The sequence below is a fragment of the Leptodactylus fuscus genome, chromosome 5 (assembly GCF_031893055.1).
Source record: "Leptodactylus fuscus isolate aLepFus1 chromosome 5, aLepFus1.hap2, whole genome shotgun sequence".
Taxonomy (NCBI): Eukaryota; Metazoa; Chordata; class Amphibia; order Anura; family Leptodactylidae; genus Leptodactylus; species Leptodactylus fuscus.
This window is the reverse complement of record NC_134269.1, coordinates 215,774,859-215,790,902: the sequence shown is the minus strand read 5'-3', so window position 1 is coordinate 215,790,902 and position 16,044 is coordinate 215,774,859. Positions and strand designations below refer to the sequence as shown.

Here is a 16,044-nt window from a genome sequence, read left to right as displayed (position 1 = left end):
CTTTTTTGCATCCATTAAATTCGAAAGATGTAAAGGGAATAGAACCAAAGACAGATATAAGTGCTATGCACTGATCACATGACCAGGACAGATTATTCTTCATCAGGACTAGCCATGGTGATTGTTATTGAAAGATAGCCAGCCGAGATCTTGAAAAGTGAAAAATTGATACAGAAAGTATATGGGAAAAGGTTGTATCTTTTCATGATCCCAATAGTAATCCGTATTTGCTGAGAATTTACGACGCCTTTGAGCACAATAAGCTTCTTATTACTTGCCGAGGCCACAAGATGTCACTATGTATTAGTCTGTCCCGGTGTGAGGCTGAAGTCGATACATGATACACATATATTTTTTGTCATGTCCTATCTTCATAATTAAAGAATAGCAATTGTCACCTGAACCTGTATAATATACTGTGACTAGCCCGGTCTCCACACACTTGTTGCTTTGAGTCGCACCCGGACAGTATGACGTTGGCACTGAAGCACTGGTGGATGTGGATACCCCCGTTGGTTTGTCTGGCTCATATTGCAAATGGGCAAATCAGTTATGCAATTATGGAAGAACTAGAAAAAGGAACCATCATTGGGAATTTAGCACAAGACTTACAAATGGAGCCAAAACTTCTCTTCAATCGTAAGTTCCACATGACTTATGATACTAAGATTCAGTATTTTGACATTAACTCCATCACTGGCACTCTGCACATTGCTCATACCATTGATCGTGAAGAGCTGTGTGGCAGCAGCGTGCCTTGTGTGATAAGACTGGGGATCGTAATGGATATGCCATTAGTACTGTATCACGTAGAAATAAACATCCTCGATATCAATGACAATGCTCCACGTTTCAAAGAAAATGAGATTGTCTTGGCAATCGCGGAGTCAACTGATACTGGCAGCCACTTCCCATTAGAAGGAGCTTTTGATCCCGATGCCAGCTCCAATTCAGTTTGCTCGTATTTTGTCAGTCCAAATGACTACTTTGATATAGATGCCCGTGTAAGTGATTACCAAATTAAATCACTAGCACTGGTATTAAAAAATGCATTAGATCGAGAGCAACAAGACGTCCATGTATTAACCCTTACGGCATCCGACTGCGGCCGGCCAAAGATGACTGGAACAACTTGGATTACGATTCTAGTGCAAGATGCTAATGATAACCCACCGCTCTTTTCAGACTCAATATACAGGATAGCCATACCAGAAAATTTTCCTGTAAGAACCGTACTCATGACCCTCAATGCCACCGATAAGGATGATGGACGGAATAGTCACATTGAATATTCATTTAGCAGCATTGTGTCGGCGAAGGTGCGGCAGATGTTTGAGATCGACAGGGAAAGTGGCGAGCTTAGTCTTCAAGGTAATATTGACTACGAAGAAAGAACATTTTATGAGATGCAGGTACAAGCTAAAGATCATGGTCAGCTCCCACTGATCGGACACTGTAAGGTCATTGTGGAGATAACCGATGTCAACGACAACTCTCCAGAAATTAAGGTGACATCTTTGTCAAGTATTATCAAAGAAGATGCAAGACCCGGCTTTGTGATAGCCCTGTTTACCGTCACGGATAGGGATGCTGGAAACAACAGCAAAGTGACTTGTGAGATACCGGACCACCTTCCATTCACATTAGAATCCAAATTCTCCAATTATTATTCTTTAGTCCTCAAGCATAGCCTAGATCGAGAATCTAGAGAAGAGTATACTGTCCTGATTTCAGCTACTGACTCTGGATCCCCGGCCTTATCTTCAGCTACTTCTATAACGTTCACCGTGTTGGATGTCAATGACAACCCACCAGTATTTAAACAGTCCTCATATAAAATTTCCATCCCTGAGAATTCCTTCCCTGAAACCTCCATTTTACAAGTTTCGGCTCTAGACAAAGACAGTAATGAAAACGCTTGGGTTACTTATTCTCTTTTGCCGAGCGGTATTGAAGGAGTTAAGCATTCAAGCTTCCTCACAGTTCAATCTGATTCCGGTAAAGTATTTTTGGTCAACTCATTAGATTATGAAAAATTACAAATGTTCTGTGTAATAATTGAAGCCAAAGATCATGGGTCGCCATCTTTAAGCGGCACGGCTAGCCTCACGGTCTTCATTCAAGACCAAAATGATAACTCACCCCAAATATTACCTTCACTGTTCACCGGAGAGGTCTGGAGGTCGGCCCAAGTAGGACATGTGGTCACCAAAGTCAAAGCATTCGATCTGGATTCTGGCTATAACGCCTGGCTCAGGTATGAAATGATCTTCATCTCCAACACTTCTATCTTCAGGGTGGAGCTATATACAGGTGATATAATTGTGTCAAGGACCATTGAAGAATCTGATGAAGATTTGCAGAATATATTCGTCATGATTAAAGATCACGGAGAACCCCCCAAATCTGCAATGACAGTGGTTACCATAAGCCTCTTGCAAAATAAGGAAGAACTGGATGACCAAGTAGGACTCGCCAAGGATAAGATGGTCGTCGTGGACTTCAATGGCCATTTGATTATTGCTATTTCTTTTATCTCCAGTATCTTCTTGCTCGCCGTTGTATCTTACATTGGGGTTAAATATGTAAAAGCTTTCAGAAGCATAAGCAGAGTAACTAGAGCTGAGGATTATCTGAGGAATGACTGGACCTTGACTGAGAATAAGAAAAGAGATTATAATTTCACTCCAATGTACTTCAATGCTCAGGCAGACTATAATACGACTCCGAGCCAGCCATGGACCTATTACCCAGCAGATGACACACTATTTGCAGGGCAGGTAGAAGGCGATTGTACATTAAGGGCAGAGAGTGAGGTAAGACATTCAGATACATTCTAATTCATGATACACATAGTACTGTGCAAAAGTTTCAGGCATGTGTAGAAAGAAATGCTTCCAAAAATAGAAGGGTTAATAGCTTATTTTTGTCAACTAGCAAAACGGAGTGAATGAATAAAAGACAAATCTAAGGAATGTTAAAATTCGGAGTGACCTTTGCTCTTTGCCTTCCACCACTTCTTCTCAGTGCACTTGCAGACAGTCTTTGAAGGATCTCGGCAGAGAGATTGTTCCCACCGTCCGGGATCCGATAAGTGTGAACTCACCTGTAGGTGCATTAAAGTATGTGTTCTGTCCGACACTTGTATCGTCTTTCATAAAAGCAAAAACAAAAAAATCCAAAAATCCAAATAAACTTCAAAAAAGTTTAAGATTTTTTTTAAAGCTATTTTCTAGATGTTGTTATGTTTGCCAACATTTTCTATATTTTCATCATCCACAAATCATTGTTATGTATAGATAATAACTGGGGGCCAAGGGAGGAGAAGAAACCTTGTCTGTGTCTTCTTCAGCTCTCCTCTTTGAGGTCAGGGGGACCCAGGGTCATTGCATGCTTGTGTCGGGGGGAACAGGGTCACTGCATGCTTGTGTCGGGGGGGCCAGGGTCACTGCATTTTTGTGTTGGGGGGAACAGGGTCACTGCATGCTTGTGTCAGGGGGGCCCAGAGTCACTGCATGCTTGTGTCAGGGGGGCCCAGAGTCAATGCATGCTTGTGTCAGGGGGGCCCAGGGTCATTGTATGCTTGTGTCAGGGGGGCCAAGGGTCACTGTATGCTTGTGTCAGGGGGGCCAAGGGTCACTGTATGCTTGTGTCAGGGGGGCCAAGGGTCATTGTATGCTTGTGTCAGGGGGGGGGTCACCGCTTGTAGTCATATAATACTTGCTTCAAGCCTTGCTATTACATAAAGAACAAAAAGTTCTTACAAACACAAACTAAAAATATTCCTAGCAGAGAGATGGTGAGGACATGGCATGAAATGACCAGTGAAGCTATATGCACCAAACAGAAGGATATGTCAAGTTTATATTTAGAAGCATTGGAGTGATAACATATATTGCTATATGCCCTGTATATAGTGAAATACCCCATGTGTGCCAAGTAACAATCCATCGTCCATGGTACTATATAGATCTCACATACAGTATATACCTCCATACAGTGTAGTCAGGTAAAATACACAGTAAAATATCTGCATTTCCAGTACAGCTATGGGGGAAGGGATTGACACGCATAAATTAGCAGTCTTGCTTTTGATGCCGGAACACCTTGTTGGTGAAGTCTAGTGTAGATTTTGTTATTCATGTGCATAAGAGAAGTCAGTCAGTCATGCTGAATAGAATATCATATCATGTCGTGGCAAGGAGCAGGGAACACCGAATACACCGCATATTAAAAGCTTCATCGTTGTAGATGTTACCCTTGCCTGACTGCCTGCTGCTGTTTCCATCCATGACTAGGCAAGCAATTGCATCATGTCACAGATATCACACGCAGAATAGATGACACTTCATAAACACCTAATGAGGTTGATCAGCGACATGAAGCGCGTCGTGTCTATGGCAGCGCTGGCCAGGACTTAATGAAAAACAAGATCTGATACTATGTGTTATGTTAGCAGGGCGACTGAGAGAATCTATATAGCAAACTGTAATATGACTATGTAAAGAACAATCTACAACTGCCTTGTGACTTGTCTCTGTAAAGTTTGCAACACAGACATCTTTGACTCCTCACTTCTCCATGCACCAACCCCTGCAGCCTCTATTATACCTCACAGTGGCCCCTGCGGCCTCTATTATACCTCACAGTGACCCCTGCGGCCTCTATTATACCTCACAGTGGCCCCTGCGGCCTCTATTATACCTCACAGTGACCCCTGCGGCCTCTATTATACCTCACAGTGACCCCTGCGGCCTCTATTATACCTCACAGTGACCCCTGCGGCCTCTATTATACCTCACAGTGGCCCCTGCGGCCTCTATTATACCTCACAGTGGCCCCTGCGGCCTCTATTATACCTCACAGTGGCCCCTGCGGCCTCTATTATACCTCACAGTGGCCCCTGCGGCCTCTATTATACCTCACAGTGGCCCCTGCGGCCTCTCTTATACCTCACAGTGGCCCCTGCGGCCTCTATTATACCTCACAGTGGCCCCTGCGGCCTCTATTATACCTCACAGTGGCCCCTGCGGCCTCTCTTATACCTCACAGTGGCCCCTGCGGCCTCTATTATACCTCACAGTGGCCCCTGCAGCCTCTATTATACTATCTACATTATATATATTATACTATCTATACTCTATTATATATTTATTATGTCCCATAGTGGCTCATTCATGAACTATTATTATACTCTGAGGTCTTTTCAGACCTCAAAGTATAATGATCAAAGATTCTGGAAGGTAACAAACATAAAAACCACTGTTACTTACCTATCCTGGGATCTGACGCACTCCTTGCAGCTTTTGGCCATCTTCAGTGTTGGGTCTGACATCATATGGGTCAGACTGGCGTCATGACGCATAATGAAATCGACCTGGCCCACGTGACGTCTGGACGTTACCATAAGGGCTCGAAGCCTACTGGGAGTAACATTGGATCCAGGAGAGGTGAGTAACAGTGTTTTTTTATGTTTATTCACCTCCCCTGAATCTCCAATTATTATACTATATTATAGTATACTATACTAATAATAGTATTAGTATATTATTAGTAGTATAATAATAATGGTAGTTTTTGGGTTTGGCGGGCCCAGACCTGCTGACAGACACTTCTGTTCCCCTCTTCTGTGTCCAATAGCAAAAGAGGAAACAGGGTGGTCATGAGCAGGAACGGGGATAGGTAGGTAAATATGCTGTTACCTGCTGGAGTATTCCCGGCAGGTAGCGGACTATTTAAAAAAAAAAAAAAAAAAAAAAAAAAAAAGAAGGAATCACTCACTGACCTACCTGCAATCCCGAGATGAGCTCCACTGGGCCATCCACTGAAATCTATGCCAGATCAGGCAGTGAACTGGTGTAATAATCATAAATCTGGTGGGACCATGAAAAAGGTATGATAATCCGCCCATTTAATAGTGACGTCCTATTTTGTAGCCTATCAATGCATTGAACTTTGAGAGACCATCAATCATCACCATGAAGGGAACACCCTGCAGAATCAGGCATAGGTGATCATACAGATGCAATACTGGACAAGCCGTATAGATAACTAGTGGGGCCAATGATGGTGGCATTGGCAGGAGCGTTGTGCCCATTTAAGTTTATGAATAGAGATGAGCGAACAATAAAATGTCCGAGGTTTGATATTCATTTCGAGTAGCCCCTCAATATTCGACTACTCGAATCGAATATCGAACCCTATTATAGTCTATGGGGGGAAAATGCTCGTTTCAGGAGTAGGCAACGTTCGATCAAATTATACTTACCAAGTCCACGAGTGAGGGTCGGGCTGTATCCTCCGAGAAGTCTTCTCCGTGCAGCTTCCCCGCGGCGTCTTCCAGCTCTGAATTCACTCTGCCAAGCATCGGGCCTGGGCAGAGCCGACTGCGCATGCCCGCACTACAAGCGGACATGTGCAGTCGGCTCTGCCCAGGCCCGATGCCTGGCAGAGTGAATGAAGAGCCGGAAGACGCCGCAGGGAAGCTTTACGGAGAAGACTTCTAAAGGTAGGAGAAGAACCAGCGTTGATTGGCCGACTTTATAGCATTCTGCCAATCAATGCTGGTTCTGCATCGAACTTTTCCATTCGAATAGTGAGTGGTACTCGATCAAGTACTACTCACTCATCTCTATTTATGAACAGTGAGGGGCTCTCAGAGTCCAAATCTCCAGTGCTACAGTTATAGTAACAATAGGCTATTAATGATAAAGTCTCACCGGCCCATTATGGTTAGCCCACCTGGTCTATAGGAAATATGAGAGAGGATTGTTTCTGAGCACATAAATTTAATTATTTTTCTTTATTACTATATGATATACTATAAAAATAACTTGTAAATTGAGGCAGCTACTGGATGCAGCAAGGATTTGCCCCAGTTAAATATGATATTGATGACCCATCCTTATTAGACTGGTGGAGATCAGCCATTTGCCACCACCAACTTAAGAGGTCATGGCATTCAGACTGTGGTGTCTTTACTGCTTACAAAGCACAATACTGTACATGGTAGAGAGGTTGGGCTTTGTATTGCAGTTTCGGCCTATTCACTTGAATGAGACTGACCCATAGTCAGGTTATGTGACTGATGAATAGGATGTCACTGGCCACAAACAATTGATTGGTGTTGGTTCTGGGTGGCACCAATCTGATACCTATCTTGAGGAGTGGTCAACAGATGGATTGATTCTGAAGAAGGAACAAGAACATATATAGACACACCAAGGGGTGAATAGAATTTCTAGAATATTCTAGAGTTTCTATTTAGTGCAGTTGAGTTTCTTAAGGGTATTTCCCTGGTAAATTTATTTTTGGACTGTAATATTCAGAATGTTTCTTTGTATAGTTGTCCATGCTCAATCCTCATGTAAGGTGCTGATTATGTTGTCACAATAAAAGTAGATAGCGGTGATCGATCTTTGTTCCCTTGTACGCTGACATTGCATGATATGGCTCAAAGAGGTCGGAAGAGGATCCCATGGGGCTGTCAGATGCCACTAGTATGCCTGGGAGAGGTGGGCGAAGAGGAACATAAGTGTTTGATATGTTTTTGCACCTCCCCCCGGCCTCCACTTGTTATACTTTTGGGTCTGAAATGAACCAGTGATTTGTGGGTGATAAACTCCCAAAATTTCGGGTTGAATTAGAACCTAAAAATTTGGAACACATCTTCCTATTTTCAACCAAATTTGTAATCGCACGGATACATTTTAGAACTCTTTGCCATAATACTAGTCTCCACTAGAGATGAGCGAACAGTAAAATGTTCGATGTTTGATATTCATTTGAGTACCCCTTCAATATTCGACTACTTGAATCGAATATCGAACCCTATTATAGTCTATGGGGGGAAAATGCTTGTTTCAGGGGTAGGCAACATTCGATCAAATTGTACTTACCAAGTCCACGAGTGAGGGTCGGGCTGGATCCTCCAAGAAGTCTTCTCCATGCAGCGTCCCTGCTGCATCTTCCAGCTCTGAATTCACTCTGCCAGGCATCGGGCCTGGGCAGAGCCAGCTACTCATGCCCGCACTACAAGCAGATATGCGCAGTCGGCTCTGCCCAGGCCCGATGCCTGGCAGAATGAATTCAGAGCCGGAAGACGCCATGCGGAAGCTGCACGGAGAAGACTTCTAAAGGTAGGAGAAGAACCAGCGTTGATTGGCCGACTGTATAGCATTCGGCCAATCAACGCTGGTTCTGCATCGAACTTTTACATTCGAATAGTGAGTGGTACTCGATCAAGTACGAGTATTTCGAATACCGCTGTATTCGATCAAATACCTACTCGATCGAATACTACTCGCTCATCTCTAGTTTCCACCCATTATACACAATCCAGTCCCATTAATGTGACCATCTGTAAAAATCCAGAATAACCACCTTTGGCAGAGCGGACCGCGGCGAGACGTGCAGGAAGAGAGGGGATGTTGTGATGATGTCACTGGGATGTTGAGCCATGCCGACTCCAGTGCCATGGCCAGCTGCGCTAGGTTACGCTGTTGAGCATCCATGGCACGAACAACGCGATCGAGGTGGTCCCACAGATTCTCGATTGGGTTCAAGACCGGGGAATTTGCTGGCCAAGGGAGTACGGTAAACTCATCCTGGTGCTCCTCGTACCAGGCACGTACACTGTAGGTTTTATGACACGTTGCATTGTCCTGCTGGTAGATGCCATCATCCTGAGGAAAAACAATTCAGATGTAGGGGTGAACATGGTCCGCAAGGATAGATGTATATTTGCGTTGATCCATCATGCCTTCCACAACGATGAGTGCACCCAGATGGCTGATGACACGTGCCTACTGCTATCAGTTAATATTGATGTCAAAAGTAGGCGGTGGTCACATTAATATGACTGGACTGTGTAACTAACAATTAAAGATTCTGTGCAGTATATAACAGGTCTTCATCCGTCACCAAAATCTGGTTTATGAACACAGCCCCACAAATAGATAGGGTACGGTCATCTGAACCAAATAGTGGTTTTCCCCTGGGGGTCAGCGATTCTGTTGCTGATGTAACACATATTTTGTCAAGAAGGAGGACTTTGTTACTTATCTCTTCGGAGCAGTGCAACACCCTTATTGCTCCTAAGAGTACATATTGAAATAAAGAGTGATATATCAGCAATGGAGGCAGCGAATCAGAAGAGGAAAATACTGTTTGGTTCAGTTAACCCTAAAATGTCTATCTGCAGGGATGGGTTAATCAGTTTGGGCATTAACCACTTGTGGCCATGAAGCCTCTTCAGTGCTTACCAAGCTCAGCACTATAGAGTTGCACGCTGGCTGTGCCAATGGGACCAAGCTGTGATCTTTCCATGTGATCAATGAATGTGATGTTATGAAGCTTGAGAAGCTTAAGGACAGCTCAGGGAGTGCTACTGTTGCTTCAACTAGCCGGTCCACAGGAATCCCAAGGGAATCCCAAGGGTCAGACCCACACAGATCTTCCACTAAGGATAAATCTTTAACTTAGTCTTGAAAAACCATTAAGTAGCATGATCTCATAGCATTGCACAATGTCAAGCTATTGTTGGTTATTTCATACATCATGTAGTAGTCAATCATGACTCACTTACTTGACCTTGACAGTGCTGTTCACTTAGTGACCAGGGTTGCACACAGTTATGTCATTTACATAAGATCACATACATTTAGCGTCCCATTAATTGTCTGTATTGTCAATTCCTATCTACTGCGTTACGTCTTTGATTATATCAAGAGCTCATTGATCCCAGTTTTATTCTACAAGATCAGCGCAATTCTTCTTCATATCCTTTTTCTAATGATCTGATTTGCTATTGTTCTTGTTTTGTTGCTGACAAACTGAAAATTAAGACATATGAATGGAAAGCGCTCATGGTAACGGCAGATATCCATGTCTATGTTACGGATTGTTTCATAGTAATTCTGGTTACCTTGTGAGTAATACCCACAACCTAATGGGGTATATACCTTTATACAGTAGGTCCTAATATTGTATCAGTGGGCGACACCCCCAACCATCAGCTGATCTGGAAGGCCGTCGAGTCCATAGCTATACAGTGAATGGATCCAGAAGCAGAGGCAGACATAAGTAGTTGGTGATAGACAGGAAAAAAAAAAATATTCACACTGAGGTGAAGGTCTGAATGTGTTACAACAGTTCATGTGTGACTGCGGCACAAGAAAAAATGGCTGGTCCAGTTGTGATTTGCATGAAATAAGAGCAATGATTTGTTTTTTGGGGTCTGTGGGTGTATCTGGTGCCGATATTTGTTGAAGATTTTGAAAATGTTTGTCATGTAGTATATGAATGGATAGAGTCGTTCAAGTGTCATCTACGAACAAGGAACAAGACAAACATCCATGCCCATGGGCGATGGATAGAGATGAGCGAACAATAAAATGTTCGGGGTTCGAAATCCGATTGGAACAGCCGCACACTGTTCGACTGTTCGAACAGGCTTCGAACCCCATTATAGTCTACGGGGGGAAATGCTCATTTCAGGGGTAGGCAACATTCAATCAAATTCTACTTACCAAGTCCACGAGTGAGGGTCAGGCTGGATCCTCCGAGAAGTCTTCTCCCTGCGCAGTGTCCCCGCGTCCTCTTCCAGCCTTGAATTCACTCTGCTAGGCATTGGGCCTGGGCAGAGCCGACTGCGCATGCCCGCACTACAAGCAGACATGCGCAGTCGGCTCTACCCAGGCCCAATGCCTGGCAGAGTGAATGCAGAGCCAGAAGAGGACGCGGGGAAGCTGCGCAGGGAGAAAGGTAAGAGAAGAACCAGTGTTGATTGGCAATGTATAGCATTCGGCCAATCAACGCTGGTTCTGCATTGAATCTTAACTTTGAACAGCTAGTAGTACTCGATCGAGTATTTTGAATACCATAGTATTCGATCGAACACCTACTTGATCGAGTACTACTCGCTCATCTCTAGTGATGGAAAACATTGAGCAGAAACTGATTTACAATGAAGTGGTGAAGACACCGGAGTATTCATGGCTCACGGCTCAGCCTAAAATATTTTTTATTGAGGGAATAGGAAACGTTGTTGACAAATGGTCAAAGTGTATAGAAAAGCAAGAAGATTATTGCAGGGTAGGTAGCTCGGTAGAAGCAAAGGTGCAGACCCAAACAGTCAAAGACAAGGACACAAAAAATGCAGCAAACAGGTTTATTTAGAAAAAAAAAACAAAAAACAGGAAAATAAATAAACCTTAAACCAAAATAAAATACAGGAGACAAAAACAAAATCCTGCTCGTCTGAGCAATATTGTCTCACCGGATTCAGGGTCACAGGACAGACCCAGGTGCCTCTTCCCACTCCCTGGAGCTGAGAACTACACAAGACCCGCACTGGACCACACATAAGTTTAAAATTTGGGGGATATATAGCGAAATTCCAGCACCCTGCCTGTCACCTTGTAGAAAAATGATCTATGTGTCCTTTCTGGAACCAGATTGCAGATAGTTTTTGACTTACCTTTATATATGCTGGAAAGTCAAAGTCTACTTTTTGTTTGTAATTTTGGGAGGTCCTGTCAAAGAGGTTTCCCTGTATTTGGATCTATTCAGCTCATTCTTCTTCGAGTCCTGTAACTTCCCTACAAGAAAGGTGAGGGCTCCGAGTCTTAGGTGTTAAACATTGCAATAACATTGAGCGGCAGAGTGATAAATATCAGTAAGAATAATTAAAGATTAATATCTCTCCGACTCTCTGCTGTTCCCCCGCCAGACTGCGATAACCAGAAACGCTCGGTGTAAAATAATCATCGCAACAGTGAAGCAAACAATACAGTCAACATTTTACAATCCTTTATTAGACCAGAGGTTCTAACATTTCATACAAAGTTTCTCCGATGAATTCTTCTCGTGGCAAAACCGAAGTCAAGGCTTACGATACATTTCATAATGTACTAAGAGTCTTCTCTTCGGGAGGAGAATAGTCACATTCATTGACATACAATGCGGCTCCATACACAGCTATAATACAAAGAAGTACAAGCTGATTCTGATTCACCCCCTGAACAGCCATTACCAAATTTTGCAGCAAAACACAACCCACAGCCAAGGTCATACAAAGTCATCTCCAGACCTTTCCAAGAAAACAATAAGATTTTTCACTGTCAACTATCATCTAATTATTGATAGGTAGGCGTACAAGATTGACCTTTTTATGGAAAATGAATGCAGAAATTTGAAAGATCGCCACCAAAATGTCGGTTTATGTTTAACCCCATCAATTCCCCCCCCCCCTTTATTTCTCTCTCTATTGTTTGAAAGTTATTAACTATTGAAACTTCTGGAAAATGTAGAAAATAGTTGCAATTACATAGGAAATGAACATGTATGAAAATGACAATTTAGTACTAAGGCCCCCCAAAAAAGCACTAAGACCCCATATAGCTTTATTTGTTGGGGTTCATCCAATAAATACTCTTGCCGCTGGCCCACACCCTTACAGATCCCCACCCCATGATCACGAGAAGTCGAGGTGGCCATGAGCAGGAGCGGGGAATGGTACGTAAGATTGTGGGCCCACAGTAAGAGCATTTGTTGGATGAAAGCAAAAAATACTGCTATGATTATATTTTGTGGTCTTGCTTTCTGTAAAAAGTGCTTTTGGGGAGGCTTAGTCTTAAAAAGCAGGTAATAGTTTACTAAAAAAAAAAGCATTAGGACTAGAGATGAGCGAACACTAAAATGTCCGAGGTTCGAAATCCGATTCGAACAGCTGCACACTGTTCAGCTGTTTGAACGGATTTCGAACCCCATTATAGTCTATGGGGGGAAATGCTCATTTCAGGGGTACACAACATTCGATAAAATTATACTTACCAAGTCCACGAGTGATGGTCGGGCTGGATTCCCCTTGAAGTCTTCTCCCGGCGCAGCGCCCCCACGGTGTCTTCCGGCTGGAATTTACTCTGCCTAGGCATTGGGGCTTAGGCAGAGCCGACTGCGCATGCGCGGTCGGCTCTGCCCGGCCCGACGCCTGAGCAGAGCCGACTGCGCATGCGAGGGTATGCCCGCACATGCGCAGTCGGCTCTGCCTAGGCCGGATGCCTAGGCAGAGTGAATTCCAGCCGGAAGACGCCGCGGGGATGCTGCACGGAGAAGACTTCTAAAGGTAAGAGAAGAACCAGCGTTGATTGGCAGAATGTATAGCATGTATAGAATGTATAGCATTCTGCCAATCAACGCTGGTTCTGCATCGAACCTTAAACTTCGAACAGCTAGTAGTATTCGATCGAGTACGATCGAGTACGAGTATTTCGAATACCGTAGTATTCGATCGAACACCTACTCGATCGAACACTACTCACTCATCTCTAATTAGGACCATACCAGGCCCCCCTAAGATACCACCCTTGTGGCTGCCTCCTATGACTGCTGCCCCGGTACTTACACCACTGGTAGTAAACCATTGCACCATTTTTAGGCTACTTATATGCTCCACACAGTAATTGTGGCCACTTAGTGTTTCCCACACAGAAGTAATGTCCCTTGGTATGTTTAGTGAGCCCTAACATACACAAGTGTCCTTCTAGCCCCCCACAAAGCAAGTAAACACTAATTACAATGATGGCAGACTAGAGACATGGTCCCATCAGAGTGATGGCCCGATTGTAGGTTAGTCCCATTCAGGTGAATATGCTGAGCTGCAATACCAAGTAGAACCACTGCACAAATATACGGCACTGTGCTTGGCAAGTACTGAAGAGGCTGCAAAGCTCACCTTAGTGCTTTAACCTCTCCTACATCTCTAAATCCAGGGAATATAGTCTAAGGCACTGTGAATTATTGGATAACATGCAGTTGCAGTCCTTTTTGTGCCTTAAAAATGGGGGGTGATAAATACCACCCAGTGCCCAAACATGGCCAAACACAACAGTTCAACACTGTCTCCATGACTTTAGGGGTTATGGAAACAACATAGCTTGTTCTTGCTAGTTATTCTATGATGTCTCTTTACCTCTATTGAGGTTCTAGAAACAGCATAGAACAGCTTCTTTTTGTCAATCGCCTTAAGGGGTCCAAGAAGGGGTCTTTTATGGCTAAGATGGGAACAACCCTTTAGTGTTTAGTAATAAAGCTGAGCATTAGGACCTAAAAATTCTTAAAGGGAACCTGTCACCAGATCTCGGGATACTAAACCACCATCAGGTCCTTATGAATTGGTGATTTATTGTCATAAATCTGCCTATGTCAAGTTTCTCCACCCTGAGATTGTTTAATAAGAGACTTATTGGGAGGTGAGTCTGCAGTTAGTGTGCGGGCATTGCCTAAAACAGAGAAGTTTAGTGTTTCCAAACCTGCTGACTGGATACCATTAAAAAGCAATAAATAAGGTGGAAGCGAGGCTTGGACATCTATTGCATTTCAATAATCATATTTATAATTAAAATTTATTAGTATTGACATAATAACATAGTAGATGAGGTTGGATGAAGGTCTATCAAGTCCAAACTATAACCCTACAGTGTGGATCCAGAGTAAGAAAATAAAAGGAACACCATCAGGCTTATACTAATTGACCCATGTCAAGGGAAGAAAATCCTCACCCAATTCTAATCTGGCAACCAGTATTAAAAATAATCTAAAAAATATTTTTCCAGTCAAGAAAGTCATCCAGGCCCTTTTTAAACTTGCCCAATGAAGCCACCATCGCCAGATGCCAGGGCAATGAGCTCCATAGTTTCATTATTCTTACCGTAAAGCATTTATGATGTTGTTGAAACTTTCTCTCCTCCAGGTGTAGAGGATGCCCTTTTGTCACTGTCACTGGTCTAGGTGTAGAGGATGTCCCCTTGTCACTGGTCTAGGTGTAGAGGACTTCCCCTTGTCACTGTCACTAGTCTAGGTTTAGAGGATGTCCCCTTGTCATTGTTATCAGTCTAGGTGTAGAGCACGTCCCCTTGTCACTGTCACCGGTCTAGGTGTAGAGGACGTCCCCTTGTCACTGTCACCAGTCTAGGTGTAGAGGATGTCCCCTTGTCATTGTCATCAGTCTAGGTGTAGAGGACATTCCCTTGTCACTGTCACCGGTCTAGGTGTAGAGAGACATAGTTTCATTATTCTTACCGTAAAGCATTTATGATGTTGTTGAAACTTTCTCTCCTCCAGGAGTAGAGGATGCCCTTTTGTCACTGTCACTGGTCTAGGTGTAGAGGATGTCCCCTTGTCACTGGTCTAGGTGTAGAGGACATCCCCTTGTCATTGTCATCAGTCTAGGTGTAGAGGATGTCCCCTTGTCACTGTCACTGGTCTAGGTGTAGAGGACGTCCCCTTGTCACCGGTCTAGGTGTAGAGGACGTTCCCTTGTCACTGTCACCAGTCTAGGTGTAGAGGACGTCCCCTTGTCACTGTCACTGGTCTAGGTGTAGAGGACGTCCCCTTGTTACTGTCACCGGTCTAGGTGTAGAGGACGCCCCCTTGTCACTGTCACTGGCCTAGGTGTAGAGGACGTCCCCTTGTCACTGTCACCGGTCTAGGTGTAGAGGACGCCCCCTTGTCACTGTCACCGGTCTAGGTGTAGAGGACGTCCCCTTGTCACTGTCACTGGCCTAGGTGTAGAGGACGTCCCCTTGTCACTGTCACCAGTCTAGGTGTAGAGGACGTCCCCTTGTTACTGTCACCGGTCTAGGTGTAGAGGACGTCCCCTGGTCACTGTCACTGGTCTAGGTGTAGAGCATGTCCCCTTGTCACAGGAGCAGATGTAGAGGACGTCCCCTTGTCACTGTCACTGGTCTAGGTGTAGAGGACTTCCCCTTGTCACTGTCACTAGTCTAGGTGTAGAGGACGCCCCCTTGTCACTGTCACCGGTCTAGGTGTAGAGGACGCCCCCTTGTCACTGTCACTGGCCTAGGTGTAGAGGACGTCCCCTTGTCACTGTCACCGGTCTAGGTGTAGAGGACGTCCCCTTGTCACTGTCACCGGTCTAGGTGTAGAGGATGTCCCCTTGTTACTGTCACCGGTCTAGGTGTAGAGGACGTCCTCTTGTTACTGTCACCGGTCTAGGTGTAGAGGACGTCCCCTGGTCACTGT

General features: G+C 44.2%; 2 protein-coding genes across 9 annotated transcripts in view; both read left to right on the top strand.

The window, feature by feature from the left end:
* The window catches only part of LOC142204139 (protocadherin alpha-C2-like), a 198,166-nt gene that overhangs the window by 106,629 nt on the left and 75,493 nt on the right, over window positions 1-16,044 (top strand). The gene's annotated exons all lie outside the window — the stretch shown is intronic.
* Window positions 243-2,840, top strand: LOC142204191 (protocadherin alpha-4-like). Its single transcript, XM_075275501.1, has one exon. It carries the CDS (start codon window positions 471-473, stop codon window positions 2,838-2,840), a length of 2,370 nt encoding a protein of 789 aa, XP_075131602.1. The 5' UTR covers window positions 243-470.